Source organism: Anoplopoma fimbria, chromosome 18, assembly GCF_027596085.1.
Source record: "Anoplopoma fimbria isolate UVic2021 breed Golden Eagle Sablefish chromosome 18, Afim_UVic_2022, whole genome shotgun sequence".
Lineage (NCBI taxonomy): Eukaryota > Metazoa > Chordata > Actinopteri > Perciformes > Anoplopomatidae > Anoplopoma > Anoplopoma fimbria.
Window position 1 is genome coordinate 10832768 of NC_072466.1, and position 23954 is coordinate 10856721.

General features: G+C 41.1%; 1 protein-coding gene across 1 annotated transcript in view; it reads right to left on the reverse strand.

The window, feature by feature from the left end:
• Window positions 1-23954, reverse strand: part of syne1a (spectrin repeat containing, nuclear envelope 1a) — a 117896-nt gene that overhangs the window by 74640 nt on the left and 19302 nt on the right. Inside the window, 40 exon segments of the mRNA XM_054619084.1 lie at window positions 451-810; window positions 2512-2676; window positions 2832-3141; window positions 4498-4670; window positions 4904-5183; window positions 5275-5433; window positions 5510-5715; window positions 6235-6347; window positions 7003-7210; window positions 7732-7935; window positions 8589-8690; window positions 8811-8993; window positions 9606-9764; window positions 10167-10320; window positions 10503-10682; window positions 11277-11932; window positions 12071-12224; window positions 12404-12570; window positions 12727-12850; window positions 14015-14202; window positions 14553-14651; window positions 14762-14989; window positions 15682-15838; window positions 16060-16220; window positions 16309-16449; window positions 17080-17178; window positions 17902-18069; window positions 18165-18329; window positions 18442-18550; window positions 18628-18836; window positions 18977-19138; window positions 19454-19588; window positions 19833-19997; window positions 20226-20384; window positions 21011-21187; window positions 21356-21499; window positions 22200-22352; window positions 22470-22634; window positions 23120-23297; window positions 23356-23374. Coding sequence (XP_054475059.1) covers window positions 451-810; window positions 2512-2676; window positions 2832-3141; window positions 4498-4670; window positions 4904-5183; window positions 5275-5433; window positions 5510-5715; window positions 6235-6347; window positions 7003-7210; window positions 7732-7935; window positions 8589-8690; window positions 8811-8993; window positions 9606-9764; window positions 10167-10320; window positions 10503-10682; window positions 11277-11932; window positions 12071-12224; window positions 12404-12570; window positions 12727-12850; window positions 14015-14202; window positions 14553-14651; window positions 14762-14989; window positions 15682-15838; window positions 16060-16220; window positions 16309-16449; window positions 17080-17178; window positions 17902-18069; window positions 18165-18329; window positions 18442-18550; window positions 18628-18836; window positions 18977-19138; window positions 19454-19588; window positions 19833-19997; window positions 20226-20384; window positions 21011-21187; window positions 21356-21499; window positions 22200-22352; window positions 22470-22634; window positions 23120-23297; window positions 23356-23374 — 7238 coding nt within the window.

Consider the following 23954-nt stretch of genomic DNA (forward strand, 5'->3'; position numbering starts at 1 on the left):
ACCAAAAGGGGGAGGGGTAGAGGGTACAGAAGACAGAATGAGGAGAAAACAAGAGAAAGTGATGGGATTGTAGCTGTCACTCCTTCCTCATCCCAGTAAAGCTGATTTACAAACTAATCTGTTTTTAGGATTTACAAATGGATGTGTTAATTACTGACAGAGAAAACATGGCTGAATGCAGAGGATGTAGCCTATGTCTGCATAGGGTGTGTGTTTGTGTGTGTGTGTATATGCCTGTGGGTACTTTCCATTAAACAAGGCTAATCACCTCTAAAATTAACATAGTATGGTGATGCATAGTAGCCAATATCACAGGTCGCCAACCCAAATCTCAGTCAAACAGAAGAGTTTTTATTCTCTATTATTTTTTTAATTAACTATTGTGAGCAGATGAACAGTGAATAATTCAGACGGCAAACTGCCATTTGTTTAAATGTGGTGCTACTATACCTTAGCCAGCTTCCATCCCTCCACTGCTTCCTCGCCGTTGCTCCGCCCTTCAGCTTTAACCAACTCCTGGCTCCACACCCTCAGCCGTCCATCCAGCTCCTTTAACTCATCCTCCAGCCGGGCTGTCAGACGGTGGTATTCTTCCTCCGAGGCTGCAGCAGCAGCCAGGGCCCCCTCCAGGTCGTCCCTGGCCCTCAGGGCGGCCCCCTCCCACTGCTCCAGAGCCTGGGACAGCGCCCCCAGCTGTCGGTCCATAGCCTCGCAGCCACCCGCTGCCGTGTGTTCCGCCGTGGACGCTGCACTCCGACGCACCCGGCTGAGGCGCTCTCGGCCCTCCAGTAGCTGACACTCCACACGCTCCTGAGGAGATAGGGAAGGTAGATAGGAGACGAAGTTGCTACGGAAACTGTGGCTACGGAAACAGCAACCTCCGATTCTATTTAAAGCAGCTTATGTCTCCTGCTCTATCACTTTCTGTCTTTATCTCTTTGATTCTGTCTTTGAAGCATTAGTTATGATGTCCTGTATTTTCATTTGCTATCTCAGTATTCTCTCACTATATCTTATTTCATCCTCCGGCTCCATCCCTCTCCGCCTCCATCTCTCATTCTGTGTAGAAAGGTAGCACTTGGAAAGCAGAGGGTGTGAAAAGCAAACACTCGAGTGTAATGCAATAGCAGTGAGCTGGGGATTAAAAAGGCTGGAAAATGGCAGTTGATCATTTTTGTGTGTGAGTAAAAGATATGAACATTAACCTTGAGACCATGAATGGGAAATTAAAATGGTGCAACTAGCTTGTGTATACAACAAATTATATTTCCTCCTCTACTGAAATGATTCACACCATGACTCTACAAACACAGCACAACATAATGTGATAATAAGGGCCCATGTGTGAAATTTAAATGGAAATCAATATCGCCTCACATATTTTCTCTCTGTAATTGGAGAATTATTGAAAAGGGAAAGCCTAGGCATTAATTGCACTGCTCTTCCCTTTTTACCTTTTTTTTGTCAGTAATAAACCAACATAGTGGCAATAAAATGTGCCAAGAGAGGTGAAGATATTTAGCTGTGATATGGGAAAAAACTGAGAACCAATTCCAATTCCCTACATAGTTCGCCTAGTCCATTAAGATTAGATGGGTTCAGATAATTCAGCAATCAGTTACCTTAGCAACAGTTAACACATACAAAATCCTTTAACTAGGTGTAGTTTCACCAATACACTACACATCCTGTCTCTTTGACATTCTGTCTGTAAATATTAATTTCAGTTATTGTGTTTTTCTACTGTTTTTATTGCTTATTTATAATACTTGTTTTTTTATTTTTATTTTTTATTTTTTATTTTTATCTTGTCTTTCTTTACTATGTCTCTTGTGTGCACTTTAACTCTATGCTGCTGTAAGCCTGCAAATTTCCCCGCTGCGGGACTAATAAAGGATTATCTTATCTTATCTTATCTTATCCTTAAGGAATGCTGTGGTGCAAATTCAGAAAAACATCACTTACTGTTACACTTATATAACCTGATATAAAAAAGATACTGTAATCCCAAATTTCTCATGTATACTTATGGTGTAGAATACCAATGAATATAGAGGTCATATTTCAATACACATGTAATAAGTGACTAATTAAGAAATGTCAAAATCATCATAACAACCTAAGACAAAAGGGCCAGTCAACACATTTGGTCAAAAGTAGAAGTAATCAAGAATTTCAGCAATAACTAACTCCTTGAAGTGCTCAAAAATAAATGTAAATTTGAACATCTGTAATTCCAGGACAACGGGGCAAACTCCATCTGCTGATAAAGATTATGTAAAATGATAGAAACTACTTTGAAGGCACACCTTTGCGAACTCTACAGCACAATAAGCTTGTCAACTCTCAGATGTGGCACATTATGTATCTGTCAACGTATAGATCTGAATTCTTTTGGGGGGATTTCTCAAATTTTGAATTGTTTTTTTGACAAAAGTGTACAAAGAAAACAAAGGGAGTGCCAGCAGCATCAACAAGGGAATTTCTTTGTATGTTGACAACCTGCCTTACCCTCACTTCTGACAGTTTCTTTTTGATGGAGGCCGAGTCTCCTGATGTATCAGACCAATGATGTAGCTCTTCTCCAGCACTCATCAGCCAATCAGTGAGCTCCCTAACAGCCTCCAGGTACTCTTGGTGTTCCAACACCACGGCCTGCGCTAGACGTACTCTCTCCTAAAGACAAAGACAATGGACACAATCAGTCAACAATGACTCTCTAATAACAAAGCACTTACAATAGTTGGTGAGAATAATACAATACATTGGTAAGGTCAACAGTTTCAAGGTTTTTTTAACCAAATATAATAAAAGATTAAGTAACGTTATACCTCCACCAAGGCTGTAAGGTCATCAAACTGCACCTGCAGCTGGGTGCGGGCACCATGATTAAAGCTGGCATCGCCAGTCTTCTTGAACAGTTCTCTGGCTTTTTCTTCGAGGCTAGACAGAGCCACCTGGTGATCTTCCAGATCAGACAGCAGAGCTCTGAGCCTCTCTAGCTGGGAGGCCTTTTCTCTGGGCCCTGGCTGAGGGGTGAGAGGGGCACACACCTCCCTCTCTACAGCCTCCATCCAGCATCGCAGCTGGGCAGCACCCTCCAGGTATCCTCCCCACTGCGACACCGTCCACTCTAGTCGACTGGAGGAACAAGAGAAGATCTTTGTGTTATTGTCTGTGACTGACACATATGGAATGAATATTATGAATAAACAGAGAAAATATGAATAAACATGGACTGTATCCTTCATGTGGGCAGGGTTTTTAAACCTGCTTAAAAAACAAATCATCCCAGAAGATGTTCAATTTTAATTGATTTAAATACTTTGATGTGTAAGTGATATTTAGTGACATACAATATGCAAATGGATAAAAATGTGTTATGTGAAGAAAAATAACTAGAGACCATTTTGCGATGGCATCACACCAGCACCTTCCCAACTTCCTACTCCACTTCTTCCTGGCACTTCCTACCCCACTTCCTCTGGCAATATAATAAAATAACGCCTGTAGTTTCTGCTACAGTAGGTGACTCCAGGACCACATTTTGCCATGATGACTCACAAGGTTAAAACAATTCCAGCGTCACTGTCGCGGCTGGTAATAATACTATTTCCTTTTTGGAGTAAGTAAGTAGATCTGACATGTTTTATACAAATTAATATGTAGTCTGGTACATAAAATCTGTATATATAAACAGGTACAGTATATATTTCATACTCATGATATGGCCAATAGTTCTAAATACTGGCTGTTATACTGGTTTAGTTCAATTATCCTCTATATGCTCCGGTTTAAACCCACACAGGTGCAGATAAAAACTATTTTCCTTTGCCATCTGTTATCGCTGCATGTACAAATAACACCAATATTCCAACACTCACACACTAACACACCTCTATTTCACCTGCTACCCCCCTTACCCTTAAAACACAAACACACCCCATATGTGACCCACTGTTTGCCATCCACCATTTAGTCCTTAATGAGATAAATTTTTTCTAGGAGGGGCCATAATTGCTCAATTAAAAGCCAACACGGACAAAACGAATGTATGTGCATGTGGTCATGCGCGTGCACAGACACAAAAAAGAACACACTTAATCAAATACATCAATCAGAGTTACCAAATAAGACAAATACTGCTCATTATGTATTTAACCTAATGGTAATTAATGGCATTGAGACATCAATCTATCATGGTGAAAATCTGTTCCAAAGAGAGGATTTTTTGTCACACAGGTAAATGGCCTCTAAAATGTCCAGGGCTAAATGTTTTAATGGCACAACGAAAAAACAAAAAAGAAGAATAGTTTGCAGTTCACAGTTCTGCAGTTTGCGCAGTTTGCAGTTTCTGTAAATGAAATTCTACAATGAAATGATGACAGAATGTTAAGTTAAAGGAAGGACCTCTTCTTCTGTATGGCTGTAATTGCACACATGGGGACTAAACCATCACGTTATATTTTAGGTTAAGGAACAAGGTGAGCAGTCTACCTGTGGCAGCTCATGGCAGTCACAAGAAGTGTGGCCCACGCATCCTCCACTTCCTGTAGCTGAGAGCGGACCATTTCCTGTCCGGCGGCTCCATAGCTGCGCAGGGCCAACTCACCCTTACCCATCGCCATATTCAGCTTGACCTCCCCCTCCCCCTTCAAAAGCAGGATGTCCTGTTCAAACAGATAGGGGTCAGAGTGAACTGGATTTAGACATCAGAATTATTGATGAAAACGTTCTCAAGCAAACAGCTCCCTCTTGTGTTAACCAGAACAACTGAAGGCTGTAATAGAAAAAAATGCTATTAGAGTAGATTAATAATGTAAAGAACAAAATAAGTGTGAGCATTCTTAAAGATTTGCAAATAACATATACAAATAGTCTAGTGGTCAAAACCCCCTCTCACCTGCACAGTCTCCAGCCTCTGCTCTAACTGCTCTTTGCTCCCCATGGTGCTGTCTACTGTACCCAGTCTCTCCTGGATCTCTTCCAGCCAGGCCCAAACCCCTTGAAGGGTCTCTCCAAAGGCCTGGCTCTCTTGGCAGCCTCGCAGCTTCTCCCTGGCTGCCTTCAGCAGGGCCTGGTGCTCCATCTGGACCTGGCCTGTCACTCTGACCTCTCCTCCTGACCCCCGGCCTGCTTCAGACAGAGACTGGGCCTCCTGGCTGAGATGCTCGATGGAGTCCCTTGAAAGAGACAATGATATGTTATTGTTGCAAATACTTAACAGCTAATGGCATCTATAACATATGGCCTCACACACCCACATATACACACCTTCTTGCAAGCAGCTCCTCATGGAGGTTTTCTATCCTCTCCAGCTCTTCTGTGGTGTCTGGGGCTCCTTGCTGGCACTCTGCCCCAACAGGCTCTCTCTTGAGGCTGAGATCCATCTGCTTCAGCCAGTCTCTTATACCCTCCACACAGTCATTAAAGCTGGAGAGGAGATGCAGTTACATTTAATTCAAATTGCTTTGCATAAACTCATGACACAACAAGAATAATGACTTACTTTTTCACAAGGTCAATACTCTCTTCCAAGTCTCGTTGGCTCTGAGAGCAGCAGTCCAGGTAGCTCCTCCACTCTTTCTGACAGGAGGAGAGATGCTCTTTGACCTGTGCTGCTCCAGCTTTAGGCAGGTGGAGTTGTAGCCTCTCGGCTTCCTCACAAACCTTAGAGAAACACTCCTTACACTCAGATGTCCGCTTGACTGACACCTGTGGATGTATAAGGAACATGTTGCTAATAATGATATGTCCCTGCTAATTTAGAGAAATAAAGATCCACAACCCTCAGAGCTAGACTTATAACACTCTTCATAGCTTCCTAAGAAGTTGTATAAACATTATAAACTCCGGGAGTATTTGTAGTTCCAGCACAATTCCTATTAGTAAGATGATGTAGTTTGTTCAATACAAGCCCAGATTTAGTTTGGTCCAGTGAAGCATTAATGATGATGTACAGTATTTCATGATGGCATTTTGTAGAAGACAATAAAGTTAATTACATGGAAGATATGAAATGAATTGTTACTATTATATAATCATTACTTCTTTAATCGATTAACTTTGTTCTAAAATTATTTTGGTGTGTCAAAGCTTGATAGCATGCTAGTATCAACAAGTGAAGTTAGTTAAAACTGAGTGACTTGAACATGATTTTATTTTGTTTTAACTCAATGCTCTGACGACAGCACATAGAGAAAAGCATAATAAAAGTATGACATATAACAATACCTTTAACCGCTGCAATTTAGCTCCAAGGACAGCAACATCTCCAGATTGGTTTGAACATTCTTTCAGCTCCAACTTCAGATCTGTAAGCCGAGAGTGGAAGTCTTGGACGAGCTCTGCTTAGAGAGGAAGAAAGAACAGGTAAACTAAAAGCAAAATAAATATATGGTGACAAGTCGAGGAAAACTGATGTGCTAAAATAAAGGCTAAGAAGATTTAAAAGTGAAGGGACGCGAAGGAGGAGAGTGAGAAGAGGAGATGTGTTGAGGCAGATGGGAAGTGTGGGCGTGTCCAGGCTGTGCTGTGCTGTGCTGGGTTGCCTTGGCAACAAGCCCAAAATGACTCCCTCGAGAGCAGATGTGACAAGAGCGACATTAGTCTCCGAGGCACAGGTGTGTATCTGAGCAATGAGAGCGCACCGGTGTACCAGACAGTGTGTGTCAATGGAGTGTGGTCCGTTGTGGGCGGATTGAGTGTGCTCTGGGGGAAAATGTAGGATAATCAACAATAAATCTGTTGCAGCACTAACAAAGGACATCACATCATGTGCACTGTTTGATTGGGTGATTATGAGACTTTAAGTGCTATAAAAATCAATACTTCTCCTTATAAGGGAAGAAGTTATAAATACTGTTACATAAATCACTTGATGTAGTTGAGGTAAAGAACATAAAAGCCATCCAGGAGAGGATTTATTCAAGCATCAAACAGAGACAATCCAGATTAAAAACATACTCCTCAAAATCAATACTACACATATATATCTATTACCGTTGAAGTGGAGCTGTAGCCCATCCTGCAGGCTGCCCTTGGTCTTGGCACAGCGCTGGGCGACAGCCTCCGTTCGCTTGGCAATGGAGGTGAGGTCAGAGGAGAGGCATGACAGCTCCTGAGAGGGATGAGACCTGCACAGGGCACTCAGAGCATCTCTAGCTGAGTCCATGTCTGCTCTCTGTTGCTGCACAATGCTCTGCAAGTCCTGTATATGAATAGTGAGAAATAGGAGGAGGTATATTCATAATTGGGGTTACAGGATGGTGGAGAGGGCAGAGACAGTGACATGTTCTGCATCCACCTTGCAGATGTGAGCTACAGCTAGAATTACTGTCAGCGTAGTTATGTTCTTATGTAGAGTCTGACCTCTGATCTCCTAAAGAGGGTCATAAATGAGGTTCGCCCTCAAAAATGTTCTCATCATTATTGCCTCACTATTTCTTTATAGGCATTTGAAGAGTACTATACCCAAGGTGAGTGCTCAGAATTTAATTTGAAAGAAAATTTAATAGCCGATGGCATCACCGATTGGATATTTTCACATTGTGTGTCCTCATATAGTGCATGGTTAGTAGAAATATGAAGCAACAGGAATTGCAATAGGAATAACTTTTGACTGTGTGGTCACTTTTGGCACAAGTATTATACTATATATACTGTATAAAATGTATAAGAATTGAATTATTGTGTTCTTGTATCACATTGAAGGAAATTATAGTGTCATACCTTAACTGTACCAATGTCTTCAGGAGAAGTAGCTTCAGTGAGGTCAGATAAGGAGCCCTCAACTGCCACCAGCCGATCGGCCATTTGAGACATGAGGTCCTCCAATCGCTGCTTCTGGAAACTGAAGTAGGTCAGAGTGTGTTTGGCCTGGTTGTACACCTCCTGCGCATGGGCCATTTTCTTCCTCAGGTCGGACTCCAGGACCTGGTTCAACAAAGAAATTAAACATCATCATATAACCATAATTCCCACATAAACAACATACACACAATGTGATTTCAGGTGTTCCTCATGTTCCTTTATTCCAATTTAGTTTTTATTGATGATTTCAACATTTATAAACATAAAAAACCCACAGATATTATATTTATATATATATTTCTTCCACTCTCTTCCATCTGTGCCTCTTGCAAACTCAAATGATGTGTCAGTTTTTTCTATTTTGTAGAATCCCAACCCATTGTTTCAGGGCAGGGGGATCCACTTTACCCTATTTCCTTGTCATATCTTGTATACTAGCAATCAACAATATTTTGACCAGATACCCCTTCGTACATGTTTTTCAGTTAAGATATCCAAATAGACTATGTATATATGAAGGCCATCTTTTGCAAAAAAAATGTTAACCATTTTCCAATACATAAATATTTTGCAGCATTTAGCAAATATATGGGAGTGATCTACATGTAGTACTCCAAACTCTACATATATGTAGGTCTTGTGGTTTTATTTCCACACCACTGGGAGTATTGTAACAGTATTTGAAATCCCTGGCCTAAATGACAATGGAAAAAATATTATTTTGCTTTAATAATTTCAGCAAAATCCTCCCGAATCCTGCTCCCCAGCATATTTACCTGCATCTGTATCGGGGTTTCTTGCAGTTTGGCTCGCTCCTTCAGCTCGGTTAGTCTCTCCTGCAGGGTATCCAGCCTCTGCTCCCTCTTTTCAACCTCAGCCTGTTGATCAAATTGCTGGACATTTCAATAAAATCCCAACCACTATGAAGTCACTCTGAATATAACACCACCATAATCATTCATACACTCTTTCACGCAGACTGCCCAGAGTGCTCTGACCTGAAATGTGGCAAGATGGGCCTCCGTCTGCTCTTTATCACTGAGATTGGTGACACTGTCTGTGAGATCAGCGATGGAGTTGGCAGCCCATTGGTTAATGTCCTGCTCCATGGACTTGAGGTCGTTCCACAGTGCTACATAGTAGCCGAGTCTCTCTGTGTTGGTTTGTATTCTCTCCGAGACCTAAAGGAACAGAGACCAGCAGTCTAAGTACAAAACAGGATACGTCTCAATCAACAGGAGACTCAGGAGAGGTAGGATCCCTCTCCCTCTTTGTGTTTACTTTTCTCTCTATGTAACAAGGGACCGTATGCTTTACTGGGAGATGGAAGGAAAACGAGACTTAATTGGTTTGACAGATGTGGGGATGAGAAGTGAGAGAGAGGGACAGAGAGGCAGATAACGTGTCTAGACTTGTTTATATTTCAGTCTCATGTGTGACAGCTGAGCAGCCAACTAAACCTCTCAAGAGGAAAAAATGGAAATACAGAAATAAATATCATTAAAAGAGGAACAGCGCAAGTTGCAGAGCTGGCAGAGCTGCAATATGGAAGTCATTATTGATTTTCACATAAAAAAACACCACAAATCCCTTCATAGTCATTATCACATTTCACTTCCAGACAGAATTCATGAAGTACGGCGTGTCAGGATGAGGACAATTCATTACTGTCACAAAACTCAAAAGGTATTATTTAACAATTATTTAAAAACAGCCCAGTGATTTCAGCTGTCAGAGCTTCTTTACCAAAACAGTTACATGGCACAGGATGACTTCTATCATCTACCACTCACCTCCAGCCACTGGTCTCTTAACGTCTCCATGTCTCTCTGGATGGAGCTTGCATCAGAGTTGGGAACCTTCTCCAGTTCTCTCTGCAGGTCCTCCACAGTGCTGATGAGCTGGTCCATCACCTCCTGTTTTACTCTCAGCTCACCCTGGACCATGTCATGCTGAAGGGACATAGAAGAGTGCAGAGAGAATGACAACAGACCACCACTAGAGGGAGAGATACTGTACAAACAGGTGGGAAAGAGATGGTTTATTGTCTATTGTAAAATCATACACATTACAGTCTGATACTTTTAAAACAATGGCTACAGAATTACATTACACAGTGCAGTGATTTTAAGAAAGGGAAAAATTGTAACAGCCAAGTGAAAGCTGTGAATCTTCAACTCTGGTATATCAGGATAAATACAAGTTAAATACAATCAGGACAGTGGATGTTATATCTACACGACACATATGTGTTTTAATGTATGAGTCATAACCAGAAATTTAATTTAAGCATATGCATCATTTGAAAAGAAAAAAATGAAAATGTAATTATTAATAAATAAAATGGTACTGACTCGTGTGAAAGTCCTTTTGGCCTCCTGAGCGTTATGGTTGTGGTCGGGCAGATTGTGAGCAACAACCTGAGCGTTCTCGACGACAGTGGTGAGGTTTGACTTCAAGAGTTGGAACTGGCGTAGAAGATCTACTATAACTCCACTCTGTTCCTGACTGCATAAGAAAAGAGAAGAAAAAAGTCAAGTCTATTATTTGGCATATTACGCAGTGGTTTAATTATGAAAATACAACAGACTCTGTAAATGCTGTATACTTGTTGTGTGAAAAACAAATAGAGCAAAGGAATTTAAATGAGATGAATAATTCAAAATCCCTTTGTCGTCCTCCATCCCTACCCATTGGTGATCAGAGTCCTGACACTCTCCCAGGCTGTCTTCACCAGAGCTACCTCCCTGAGAGCCTCCCCAGCCAGCTCACTGTCTCTCTGGGCCAGCTGGCTCCCCTTCTCCTCTAACCACCGCTGGGAATGCTGCAGGGACTGGAGCTCATCCTCCAGCTGGACGAAAAAACGCAACCTGGGAGAAATAGATGCAGAAGAAAACAATGGGGATTACTAGCCTGATCCAACATAGTATATCAAAATTCTCAGTTTAAACAAGTTTAAAAGATTTGGATTTATGGTTTGGCTTCATTTATACATTATATTCTCAGAGTTTGGCTAACAGTAGGTCTCTGAGTGAAAAGCTAAGAACACGCAATTTAACCATATATCCTACAAAAAAGCTGGTATAGGAGACTTTTCTGCAGGTACACAAAAACAATAATAATGGTATCTTCTCTGTTTCTAAATCACATTAATCTAGTCAATTTGGCTTTTAATACAAATAAAGGAGATGCAGTGATATATTTTTATTATAATTTAAATTTGAGCCTCAAGATAAAAGTTTTTCAAATATCAATATTTATGCAGAAAAACTAAAATTTGCTCCAAATAAGAAAATAAAAATGCCTAGGAACCTCGGCAGAGGGAAAAAAAGTCATTCTTCAGTTTAGACTGATACCAATATTGCTTTTTCAAACCATTAATTCAGTATCAGCTGATACAAACTATTCTGATGTTAAATAAAAATATAATAATGGATCCATGAGCCTGATTAGCATTTACATACCTGTTTTGAAAAGCCTGTACAGAGCTCTCTCTGGCCCCCTCTTGCTGCGCTTCATTCTCCAGTTTCTTCAAATTCTTCATCACCTCCTCCCTCCTCTCCCTAAAGGAGCTCCATAATGCCCCCAGAGCGTCTGCTTCACTCTGCCTCCATCCCACACCTCTCTGCACCTCCTCTAGAGCGATGGTGAGGGCCACTGCCTGCCCCCTGCAGGACGTTCTTGCCTGAGGATGGCTCACGTCTTTGGAGCCCCGCCACTCTGCACCACTCAGGTTGAGGTGTGCTTTGCTTAGCTGCCCATCTAACCCGACTGCCTCGGCCTCAAGCCTGGCCACGTCAATAGCCCCTTCCCCTATTCCATGGTGCAGCTCTTCAGCTTTTGAGCGGTCCCAGCTCCCCCTTCCCTCCACCGCCTCGTGAAGTCTGCGCACAGCCCTCGCTGCCGCTCCATGCTTCTCAAGAAAAGCTTTTAATTCAGTCAGGCACTCTTTACGGAGGAGTAGGAGACGCTGGGATTCATTGAGGGGCTGTAGGCAGTCCTCTCTCCAGCCCTGGAGCTGTTGTTGTGCCTCTGAGGTGGAGCTGTGAAGCAGGGAGGATTCTCTTTGCTGAAGAGTGTCTTTCAGCGATGCATGTGCCTGCAGTTGCACTTCATGCTCCTGTATCAAGATGGTTCAATAAGACAAATTTATATTAGCTCCTACAATAATCGATATAAACTTGCTTACAGTAACTACTCTCATGTACAAAATCTATAAAGGGGCATCATTGTTGACAGCAAAGTATTGATTTCTCACCTTCAGTTTACTAATTGCAGACTCAAGATCAGCAATTTCAACCTGGGACGAGCTTCTCAAGCCAGACAGGAAGTTTTCACTCTTTTGGGTCAGAGTCAGCAGAGACTGATCAAAGTGCTCCAGCTGTGACAACTGTGACCCCAGCAGCTCAAGCCTGAAAGAGAGGTGAAATAGGGATTAAAAACACAACAGTGATTATTGTTTTGACAGGTGTATATTTAAACAAAACAAACAACTTGGGGGAAAAAAGCTGAACCACTCAATTTATGAAGGCCATTTATGGAGAGATAAATAAAGTTAATTATCTGTATGATATTATAACAAGAGAATTGCCTGTGTGATGTGCTGTTCTTCACAGAGGTGCATCTTTCCTGTAGTTGTGCAAGATCATTGCTGAGCTCTTGGATACGAGCTTCGGGCGCTGTGGGGTACAGACACAGCGCAAGATTCACAAGACCCTGCAGAAGAACCTCGTAGGATGCTGTCTCCCCCTGCATTTCCTAGAGGAGTTAATAAGAATTAAAAAATGATGCCACACAAAAATAGTCAAAAACCCATTATGTTATTGGTTAGTGAAAAATAAAAGTAAGATAAAAACTCTAAATGCAGATGGGGGTGGTTAGTGAGATCAATCAAGGAACAGTAAAAGGACTTACCTGTACATTTAATAGTTCATTCCTAAGCTTTATTTTGTCTGCAGAAAGCAGGTCTGAGTCTGGACAGCAAACCGACTCACACCTGCTCAGCCAGCTCTTCATGGACGAGCTCTCTTTTTCAAATCTGTAGATACAAAGGTGGCACTCAGAAAATAGTATTCAAATGAAATACAATTTATGCAGCACTATTCTTAAAATGAAAAGAATAAATACTGATCTAACAATATATTCATAGTAGTAACCTGTGATCTTAAAGTATAGACACGCAACCAAGCACATACATACACACACACTCACACACATACATACACACAGTGATACAGTTGTGTGTTATTTTGTTATTATCTGACCAAGCCTCAGTATCAGGGTCATAATGTGGCAGCCTATCTTTTCAGAGCACCAAGTGCTGTAAGTAATCCCTCATACACACACCTGCAGGGAAGAAGATCGACTGCAGAGAGCCACACATAAACAAACAGACACACATACGTAAACTCAGTTGAGGTTCAGCATTAAATTAAATTTACTTAATCTAAAAAAAAGTGACTGACTGGATAAATACAATAAAACAAGCACCGAAGCTGTAACTCTATAAACAGCTACCACGTTTCTAAGACAAAAGAGTGAGAAACAATCGCTCCAGTCTATTGTCCAAGTCTATTGTGTGATCAAAGAAAGTGATAAGAAAAGCATATTATTAGAATAGAAAGGCGACGGCTGACTGGAGGACAGAAAGATTGAGTCCAAGACAATATCTCGCTCATCTCATCACACTAGGATGAGGGAGTGATTCAGGGAATAAAAGAGGAAATTGGCACAGGAGGAGGAGGATTCAGCAGAAAGAACACATATGCAAAAAGAAAGGGGAAATAGCATGGTATTTATGATTGTAATAAGATGTCTGTGTGACGCAGGACCAAAACTGACAGGAATCTTTGGATCAAAATGATATTTTTGAGCAGGTTATAGGTGTTGGAGGGACACATACTCACAAGGTACAGAGTCAGCCCAGCAAGGCATCACAGCAGATGGCAATACATCATAAATATAATCAAACTCATGGAGACTAATTGTCTTAAAAGCTGAATAGGATAGCTCATGTCTGGATATCCAATAGTAAAACATTCAGGTTTTTGTTGAGCAAAGCTAGAGTATGAGATGCATGAGATTAACACAGACTAATGCTCTCTTTCAGATAAATGTAAATGCAGATTTTTCCCCACAGTTTCTTTTTGCCCCTATTTAAAAAAAATATAAAAATAATAAACATAGGCACATATAACTTCACCTCTGCCACAGTGCTAGAAGGCTCTGTAATGTAGATTGCTTTTCTGATGCCTTTCCCAAAAATTCTCTCTGTTGCTTCTGGAGGTAAGCCACCTCTTCCTCCAGCTGGCTGCCCTCTCCAAGCCTCTTCATGGCCGAACACAAAGCCATCAGCCTTGGGTTCAGCTGCTCAACAGCCTGGCAGACCTCCTGGAGGAAACGGACATGAACTTTTCATCAGCTCCGCAGAGGATGTTTAACGTCAATGGCTTCAAAGTACTCTTGAACATAAATCCTACAAACCTAATAACAAACAATGTGCTAAATTACTTAATACAGTCTCATACTGGAGATTACTGCATAACCTGATAAATAATCTTAAATAAATTGATTAAACTACGTTCACTTTTAAAAAAAAAAAAAAAGAAACTACACAAAAAAATCACGCAAAAGATACACCCTTCAGATTCCTGAGGATTTAGTTAAGTCAACCCTCAAAGTTAAAACCATAAATCCATATAGTGATGTTACATTAAGGCATTCTTTGTGTTTTTTCTTACCATATGATCCTGGAGGCTCTTGTAGGTCTCAGATAAAGATGAGCAGTATGTGACTGGACAGTCAAGCTTCTCTTTAAGGTCAGTCATTGCTTTTTTGACCTGATAATAACAACAGCTTTAATTATTCAAAAGTATATTTAACAGGTGGCCCAGCAAATTCTTAATTACAATCTCCGCACCTAACTATTCCATTATGTGTTGCTGTATACCTGTTCAAGGTTATCGTTGTATCTCTGCCAGTACGAGGCGCTCTGGTTGAGCTGTCCTCCCAGCTGCTCTACTCTCCCCATCAACTCTTCCCAGTAGCGCCTCATCTGTGCAAGTCGAGCCCGGATACGTCCAGCCTCTCCAGGGGTCACAAACCTCGACAGGGCCTCACAGTCCACCTCCATGTGGGCCAGAGCTGCCCTTCTCTCCTCTAAACCTTCTGCCACAGCCTGTGGGGATGTAACAGCAGAGGAATGCTGATCAGGGAAAGCATGGGAGGCACGAGTTTTTAAAAAAAATACAATAAACAAGATAGAACAGACAATGGTATGTGTTATCTTCATAAATTCCTTTTTCTATGATAGATAAAAAATAACGTCTCTTCATGTTTATAGATTTCTAGAAATTCAAACACAGAAGTTGGCTAGAAAAGAAGATTGCCTAAGCTGTTTCTAGAGGCAAGTGTTTTCAAACTCAGCTAATCAAATGTCTGCTGCAGGACTTCTTAAACCCTGTTATCCCAAATGTTTTTGACATTTTTTTCTCCTCTTCTCCGCCTCCATGAGATTAACAAGGCTGAGGTCTGGAAAACCAAGATTATATATTTTTTCCAATATGATCAATTCATTTTCTACATCCTAGTCTTCACTGCAGCTCCTCTGACCCAATTTCCCCTTAGGGTTACGTTCAAATTTAATCTTATTTCATCTTAATCTTAATAACCCTCAGGCCTAACTGATACTGTAAACTCCAGGCTAAAGGCCAGACAGCAATTTGACTCATCTTCTTGGGAGCTACTAAATGATGCATATTTATTCATGGATATCAGAAGTTGATTGAAGAAGCTGTGAAACTGTTTAAGCTATGCAGCGTGCAGTCAGTATTAGATTTAAAAAACAAGGTAAAGACATGCATGACATACCTCCACTGTGCTGATGTGTTTATCCAGAGGATCTAACGAGGAGGTGGAGGTAACCCCCTCCACCTCCTTCTCTTTCTCACTGATCCACAGAGAGAAGGCCTCTGATTCGCTGCCGAAGCGCTCCCACCACATACACATCATCTCCAGCTGGACAACACTTGGAGACACAAGATTAGACAAAAACTGTTTTGTAAAATATACTGTATGCATATCTAGATGTACTCTAGGAATGAGAACAAACTGGCACACAAGTAAACAAATTTAGAAAAGGTGAAAATTGCATCAACCTGAAATTATGACTTTGAAATTTGAGGAAGTTACAGTTTACTTCGTTATAATACAATTGGTTGGGAGGCTTGGGATGAGGATCGGACATACTTCTTGTTGAGGTGGTCTCCAAGTTGTGCGAGTGCTTCTCTGGTGGTGTCAGCCTGCTGTAGAAGAAGAGTGTGATTCTTCGGACCAAGTTGAATTTCTGCTGACTTCTCTAGGAGGAAAGCTGCACGCACAGAACACTCCTCAACCTTTGTGAGGAGCTCCTACAGACCAAAAAAGAAATATATTGTATTAGCAAATACAGAGCATGCACTACATGCATGTACTCACACACTTATTGTACATACACACCTTGTTCTGCTCCAGTTCAGTTTTCAGGCTGTCCAGGCTGTTGAAAATAAGTTCCTTGTGCAGCTCATTGCTGGTATTACTGATGAACCTCCAAACTGATTCTCTTTCTGCTTCAAAACTCTGCCAGGAGCTCAGAGTTGCCTTGATATGATGAAGAAACAGTGGATAAACATGTGAACACAGAGTTAATGGGAACTGTAGTGTTTGGTTTCATTCAAAGAACTAAACGGACAAAAATAGTCTCTGGCCTTAATTCAATTATATCCGACAAAAATTTTACAAGGAACAAAAATGCATTTTCTATCCCTTTTTTCAATGCATACTCATCATCTACATCAATCTCTCTCTCTTTAATTATTTAACGCTGGTGTAATAAGGTCTGTCTAAATTTGATCTCTAATTTTGATTTATTCAGAGGGACAGACACCAGAATCTTTAACATTCATCCCTGATGTTTTGGAGTTTTGATTTAAGGTGTTTTACAGTGGTTTTCCCTTTTTGTTTTTTTTAAATGAACTTTTAAATGAACTAACTGGACATTTTCATGCGGACACTGTTGATTTTATGATCAATTCGAAGACAGTGATAGAATAGATATAAACAAATCGCAAGAAAACAGACACAAACAAATTAAACATACCAGATAACAATCAATATCTGATTAAGGTTCAACATGGACCAATCAATGATGGCTGCAGGGGTCTGTGTTGACACTTACACATGCAAACATTAGCATACTGACAGGTGAGAAAAATCCAGACTTGGTCTTACCTGCAGGTTGTGCTCTTTAGCCCCCGATTTGTGGTCAACATCTGTGAAAGCTCCCTCCAGCTCCCGTAGAGACTGAGTGAGCCCCTCCCCTTTCTGCAGCTGGTGGCAGTGGGCCACCAGGAGCTCTGCCTCTCTCTTGTTATCATGCAGGCGCTTTAGATGGTGCTATAACAAACACATAGAAATGAAAACAACATGTCAGATGACAAATTCGTTTTTTGCAGCAAAATGAGCATTATTAAAGTGGATGCTTAACACTATGCTGAGAAGCAGTGTTTTCCTGCCCTCTCCGGAAGAAGGTTTTAAGCCTGTTTTAACAATGATCCAAAAGTGTCCTTTGATGCACCTCTATCTACATCATTTCGTTGTGCAACCATGTTGTACAATGACAATAAAATAACCTTGTGACATGGTAACCATACAGTGTTGGTTGGCGCAGTGTCCTGGAGTAGACAGCACTGAAATAATTGAAACCACTGGAGGTCAGTAAAGCTAAGACTTTAAAGGGCTCTTAAGTTACTCTTCAAAATATTTTTTTTTTCATTTAAAAAAAATATATATTTTTTTATATCAAATAAAAAATATTTATATCACTTAAACCACATATTAAAATAACTAACTAAAATTAAAAAATATATATCCTCTGGAACATAAAATACCTCACAAGATACAAAAAAAATAATAATAATATGGTTTTGCTTTGAACACAAAGCATCAACTGATTTCAATGTCATCTGATGTCTCCTTTTGATTGAAGCTTCTGTAAATTAAATATCTGCACACAGTTGACATACCCTCCTTCTCCTGCCTCACTACACACACCTGGTGAATAAGATAAAGTTGCTTGGCCTCCTCCAGGTCCTCAGCATCCAGGATCCTGCTGGTCTGCTCCTCAGCCTCCCTTCGCACTCTTAGCACCTCTTCGAGAGCCCCACGCACCTCCTCTCTCAGCTCCTCGTACTGGAACATAGCAGAGCCCTCCTCACCCCACTGTGAATAGGGGAGGCAAAGGTGAGACAGAGTGATTTTGTTGAAATAACACAGGATAATGACACATTTGAAGCATTTGGAATATCTTAGAATACCTGACAGAGTGAAGAAACGAGTGCCCGCAGGTCAGTTGAGAGTTTGGCCAGGGCTGTTCTCTGTCTCTGGACCTCCAGTTCAGAGCTGACCTCAGACAGTCCAGCAAGACGGCTCTTAAGCCACAACAGGCTCTCCTCTCGGGCATTTACTGCTTCCTGCAGTGCCTGGAAATGGTGGAAGCACAAATAAGGGAATGCAGGTTTCCTGAGGCTGAGCTGTATTGAATCATCGGCTATTCTTTGTGCCTACAGCAACAAATAAAATGTGCTAGCTCACCTGAACAGCAGCATCAACATGCTCCTGATGAGTGGAATTTCTCGCCATCTCTCTCAAGAGCCTCACCTGCCTCCTCTGAGATGAGAGCCAATCAGAAAGCTCACAGAACCTAGAAAAAGGAACAACTACTTTGAAGCCCCTTCAGTGATAAAAAAATGTCTGGACTGAGTTTTTGTCAACCTTTACCTCTCATTCCATGTTTTCCACTTATCGGGGTGATGTTCCAGTTTGAGGTGGGTGCTTTTGATTTGCTCTGTAACCTCTTCTACAGCCCTTCTGGTGGAGTCTAGCATCCGATAAGCCGGGTCGTTGTCAGGCAATTTATGACACAGATCCTCCATGTTTCTAATCCTTTTCTCACACAAAGTCAAAGATTTGCGTTCCCTGAAAAAAGTCTGGAGATAAGATAAAAAGAAATGTTGAATTTAGAATGCTCCAGGATGATGATGAAGATGACATTAAGTGATTTTCTCTTTCTCTTTCTGTCACTCCTGGTTTTAATCTGTTTCAAGTTTCTACCAAATCCGAGGCTCACTCTGTGCTCTTTGATCACTCGCTCACTGGTGCAGGTACCAGACAGGGCTTGTATTTCTCTGTCCAGCTCTGCTCTGCAGTCGTGTATGATCACAGCTACACGACTTTGTTCCACCTCCACTTTCAGACGAAGCAGGTGAGATGGTACCTCGCCCTGGATGTCCTGTGATAATGAGTGAGAAGGAACAGAGTATAGGAGACATGTTAGATAAGATCTACTATAATAATAATAATGAGTTACAGTCTTACATTGTATCATTTACAAAACTGTCAGAGACATAATATCCTCTCGTGAGACTGTGAGTAAACACTGAGAGGGTTGCATTTTAATCGAACTAGTATAGGTTAATTGGAAACAGACTGGAGGGAACTCTATCAAAGCCGTAGGTCTTCCTGGTTAAGTTAATGAAGTATCAGCTAAGCGCCTCTAGAGATGTACAGTAATTAGTGAGAGCGTTAAAGCATTGTGACCCCTGACCTTCCAGTGTTTGTGCAGCCTGCGGACAGTTTCCTGCAGCCCCTGCTGCTCCTCCTGTGGTAGGATGTCAGTCAGCTCATCACATGCCTTCAAGAACACACTCAGCAACCGCTGGTCCAGTTGTCCCAAAAAATCCTGTGCAGAATAAAAAATACAAGCGTTGTACTAGAATCAATTCTTGAGTTTACATTCATTCTTTTTTTTTGGTTTGCAAGACCAAACAACAGAATGACTTACAGATGTATTTTGAGTTCTGTTTTGCTGCTGTTTTACACCCTGTGACTGTTTGTCTTTGTGGTCAGGAGAAGATATAGCAGCCATAGCAGTGTTCTTTTTTCTACAGATGAGCTACAGCACACAGGTATGGGTTTGATCTTACATTGTGTTTCTTCAGTAACTCCTCAGCGTCTCCAGTCTCTCTCAAGCAGCCCTGAGCTTTTTTCAGCACTCTCTCCAGCTCCTGTCTTGATTCCTCAAACCTCCTCCTCAGGCAGTTGTTGGCCTCTTCCTGCCTTCTCCATTCCCCAACCTCCTTTAGCAAAACCTGAGAGGACGGACAGTAGGTAGTGGTGATTGTAACTGGTCTCATCGGAAATAGAGTGTAATTACATTATTTGTTTTACGCTAAGCAAATGAATAGTGAGGCGCACACCGTTGCCTCCTGGGTGTTTTGATGTTCTTGTAATCCAATTAATATAATCAGTGATGAGTTAATGCTGTGTCTCTGTGGCATTCTGGTATGTGAATGTGTACAATTATGTTTAACACTTACCTGAGCCGAGCCCTGTATTTCAGTCACTCTTTTTTGTAGCAGGGTCAGGTCGACGTTTCGGAGCACCTTACTGGTGGAGAGCGCCCTCTGCAATGTGTGGTGATTCCTCTCAATCACTGACAGACAGCGCTTACAGCTTTGCTGCTGATTTAACAAATCCTGAGGAAATTGAGGAAACAAAGACGGCAAATACGGAAGAGCGTTGATAAGGGGGCATTCAAATATTTCAACCCTTTTCTTATTTATCAGCATTTCCCTTACCATCAGACAAAAAGGTTATGTATAAAGATGTTGTAAATAGAAGATAAATATAATTCCAAAGAGCTGGGAATATTAGTGAAGGAACAAATTGACACACCAGAGAGCAGATATGGTTATATTTGAATTGGGGCCAGCAGGCTCACACATAACCTATTAGGACAATTTCCTTTTTTATACCCTGAGTCCTATTTTTGTAGATTTTGCCATCATTCCTTTTGCTTATGATAACATATTACTAACCACTTTAAGTCATGAGTCATATAAGTGATCAGACAGACTATAAACAAATATCCAGTTCAATCAAAATATCTAAACCACTAACTGGATAATTCAATTAAGGTATATGTACCTGAAATACCCGTGCTATATATCAATTTTACTGTAAAACTGATTGTGTGCAGAAAATGACGATGAAAATTACTAATAAGACACCCTATTGTAAAAAAAATGTTTTACCTTTAACCAATCATGCTTCTACTTTGTAATCATTTCATTTCAATCTATTAATTGTCATCATATCTAACCTGCCACTTTTGCTTTTGCTGGGTCTGGGTCTGTGTGTCTGCGTCTCTGGCAGCCGAGGTGATGCGACTGGCCCGCTCCAGGGCTTGGTAAAAAGCAGTGATGTGTTTCTCCATCTCTTCCAACAGTGGCAGAAGGACATGACACTCCCTCACAAGGGAGGGACACCGCTCTCTCACCTGGAGACAAACAACAAAGGCCATTAAATAGTGACACAGAATGTGACAACAATGTAAGACAAGGATATTATTGAACAAGTCTCACCGGAGAGAAAAGATAATGGTGTTGCTTTGAAAGAACGATACATTTCATACAATTCTCATGTGTCTGACTTTAATGACACTTACCTTACTCAGCTGACCTTTGGCCGTTGCCATAGTTGCCATGACCCTGGCAGCCTCTTCCTGTGGTGCATCCTTGGCAAGGAGCTGAGCACTGCGGGCAGCCAACTTGTATTGCGTCTCCATGGCAACAACCTTTTGCTTGGTATTCTGAAATGAGAAGTGGAGGCGAAGGGTCATCTTGAACATCCTTAAATTAAAAGGACTTTCATCAAAACTGCTTTTGGCAATAAAAAAAAAGGTAGCAAGGTTGTCTGCAGCTCTTACTTCCAAACAGCAGTGACATAAAGCATTTACTAATTGTTTATCTGAATGTTTATGAGTGCAAGTTCACTAGGAAGTAAATCAACTGGGATGATGGAATCCTTTTCTGTAGTATGTTAACACCAGGGGAGTTGGACTTTTTCTAATGCGACCAAAGTAATTTAAATGTCATAATTTGCTGTTATGCAACTTGCCAATGAGTCTCAAGCCCTTTTCATTACAGTCCAAATGTAAATGAATAAGTGATCTAATCAGCGCCTTAAATCCTGCTTGTGATTCTCTACCTACTGATTTGAGACGTACTCACAGAGCTGCCATCAGTGTTGTTGTAACCTGGATCACCTCAACTGTCTCAGAGCTAAACTGCTGACCAGACGTAGGTGGTACAACATAATCACTATCTATTAACAATAAATTGGGTATTAATCCAGATTTTGTAATGTTACCAACCTAATACATATGTAGAAAATGTATTAGTGATAATTTAATACTATCAGCTAAATCAAGAACAATCCCTGGTGTTTTTGTGCTGTAATTATGCAAGTCTGATCTTAACGTAAGATAGATGGCAGTTTCATTTTCTCACCTCCACGTCCTGCAGAAAGGCTCTAACGTTGAGGAAAGACACCTGGACAGGAACATTGAGCTTTGCCTCAGCTGAGTCCAGCAGCTCTTTAAGGGCATTCACAGCCTTTAGATAGTCTTTTCTCCACTTCTCCAGCTCATCTGCATGGGCATACTGCAGTAAAGAAAAGTTGATACAAAGTTTAGGATAGATTTAACTATGTATACAATATAATCAATTTCATGTTTTTCTCTGACATGCAGTAGTATTAGTTGTTGTTCTGTTTGTTACTTGTTTGACTTTGAGGAAGAGTTCTCTCCATCGCCCATTCAAAAGAAGTAGCTGCTTCTTGAGATCGGGCGACACGGTCTCATCACATGTTTCAATGAGAAAATTCCCTGCGTCGTTCATGGCTTCATGCTGATCCATCCAGTGGCTGAGATTCCTGAAAAACTCCTGGATGAGAGACAAGACTCATTTAAAATGACAGAAAGAAACAAGAGCGAAATTAAGAGAAACAATGAACAACACACAGAATGAGTGTCAAAGAAAGAACAAAGAAAGTTAATCAAAAAAGAGACAAAGAAAGGAATTCATAGAATGAAACAAAAAAAGGACAATAAAAAACTGGGGTAATTAGCTGTCTAATCCTCGGTGGGGATGTGAAACCGAGGTAACCATGGAGATGTGACAACTGGAATATCCTCAGTGGCTTGTTGTAAGTCAAGGAGATCATTTGATACTTGAGTGGAGACTGCTAATAGGATTCCACTTAGAAGACCAAATGCTTGAAATTGGGCTGACGTGGATTTGATTACTACTACTTTGAGGCATTTGAGTCCATCAAATAAATGTATGAAGAGACTCTTAATCTGTGGACAAAAAAACTTTGAGTATATGAATGGTGGGGTTTCCTTACATATTAAGAGTCAATTTCATACCCGTTTTGTATTTTCTGGCTGCCTCAGGGCTTCCTCTGCATCCTCCAGCCAGGCCTGTAAAGAGGCCACCGTTGAGCTGTACCTCTCCCAGTTGGACAGCACCTCCTCCAGCATGCTCTTCACACTGCGCACTTCCATGGTCAAACTCCTCCACTGGGTCACCACCTCCCGCATGAACCTGCGCACTCCCATCTCACCCTCGTCCGCTGGAGGAGTGACAAATCAACTTTAACAACAACACTACTACTCCTAGCACTGCTGCTACATCTACCACTATTACTTTAACTGCAGTTGTTGCTAACAATACTAGTCATACTGAAACAGTGTACACAGGAGGAATCGGGAACTTACTTATGTGATTTCCAAGTTGATTTATATGGATTTTGTTTCTGGTTTAAAACAGATTATGCCCAATGAAACAAAAAAACAATTTCTCTTATAAAAAAAGGTTGAATTCATGAGCAATAAAACAGACTCTTGCTCTATTCACTACGAGTTTTGCAGCCAGAGTCTTACTCGGTCTGGTATGACAAGTGGCACATAGTTAATGTGAAGAGAGGTATTGCTATGTAAATGTTACTATTAAGTCTGTTTGATGAACTTTGGACTCTTCTCTACCTGTGTTTATCTTATACTACGTTTAGCATTTACATATAGGCTACTATTATTGTCACTTATGAGCGCTGTTTAGCAAAAGTTACAAAGCCTCACTTTGAGGCACTGCACATATGGTACACATATTCATAGAAACACCAGACGAAGGGCCCATGAAGACTGATGAAGCTACCAGCCTTTGCTGACAACTCTGACCTCAAAACTCTCACTACAGGGAGAC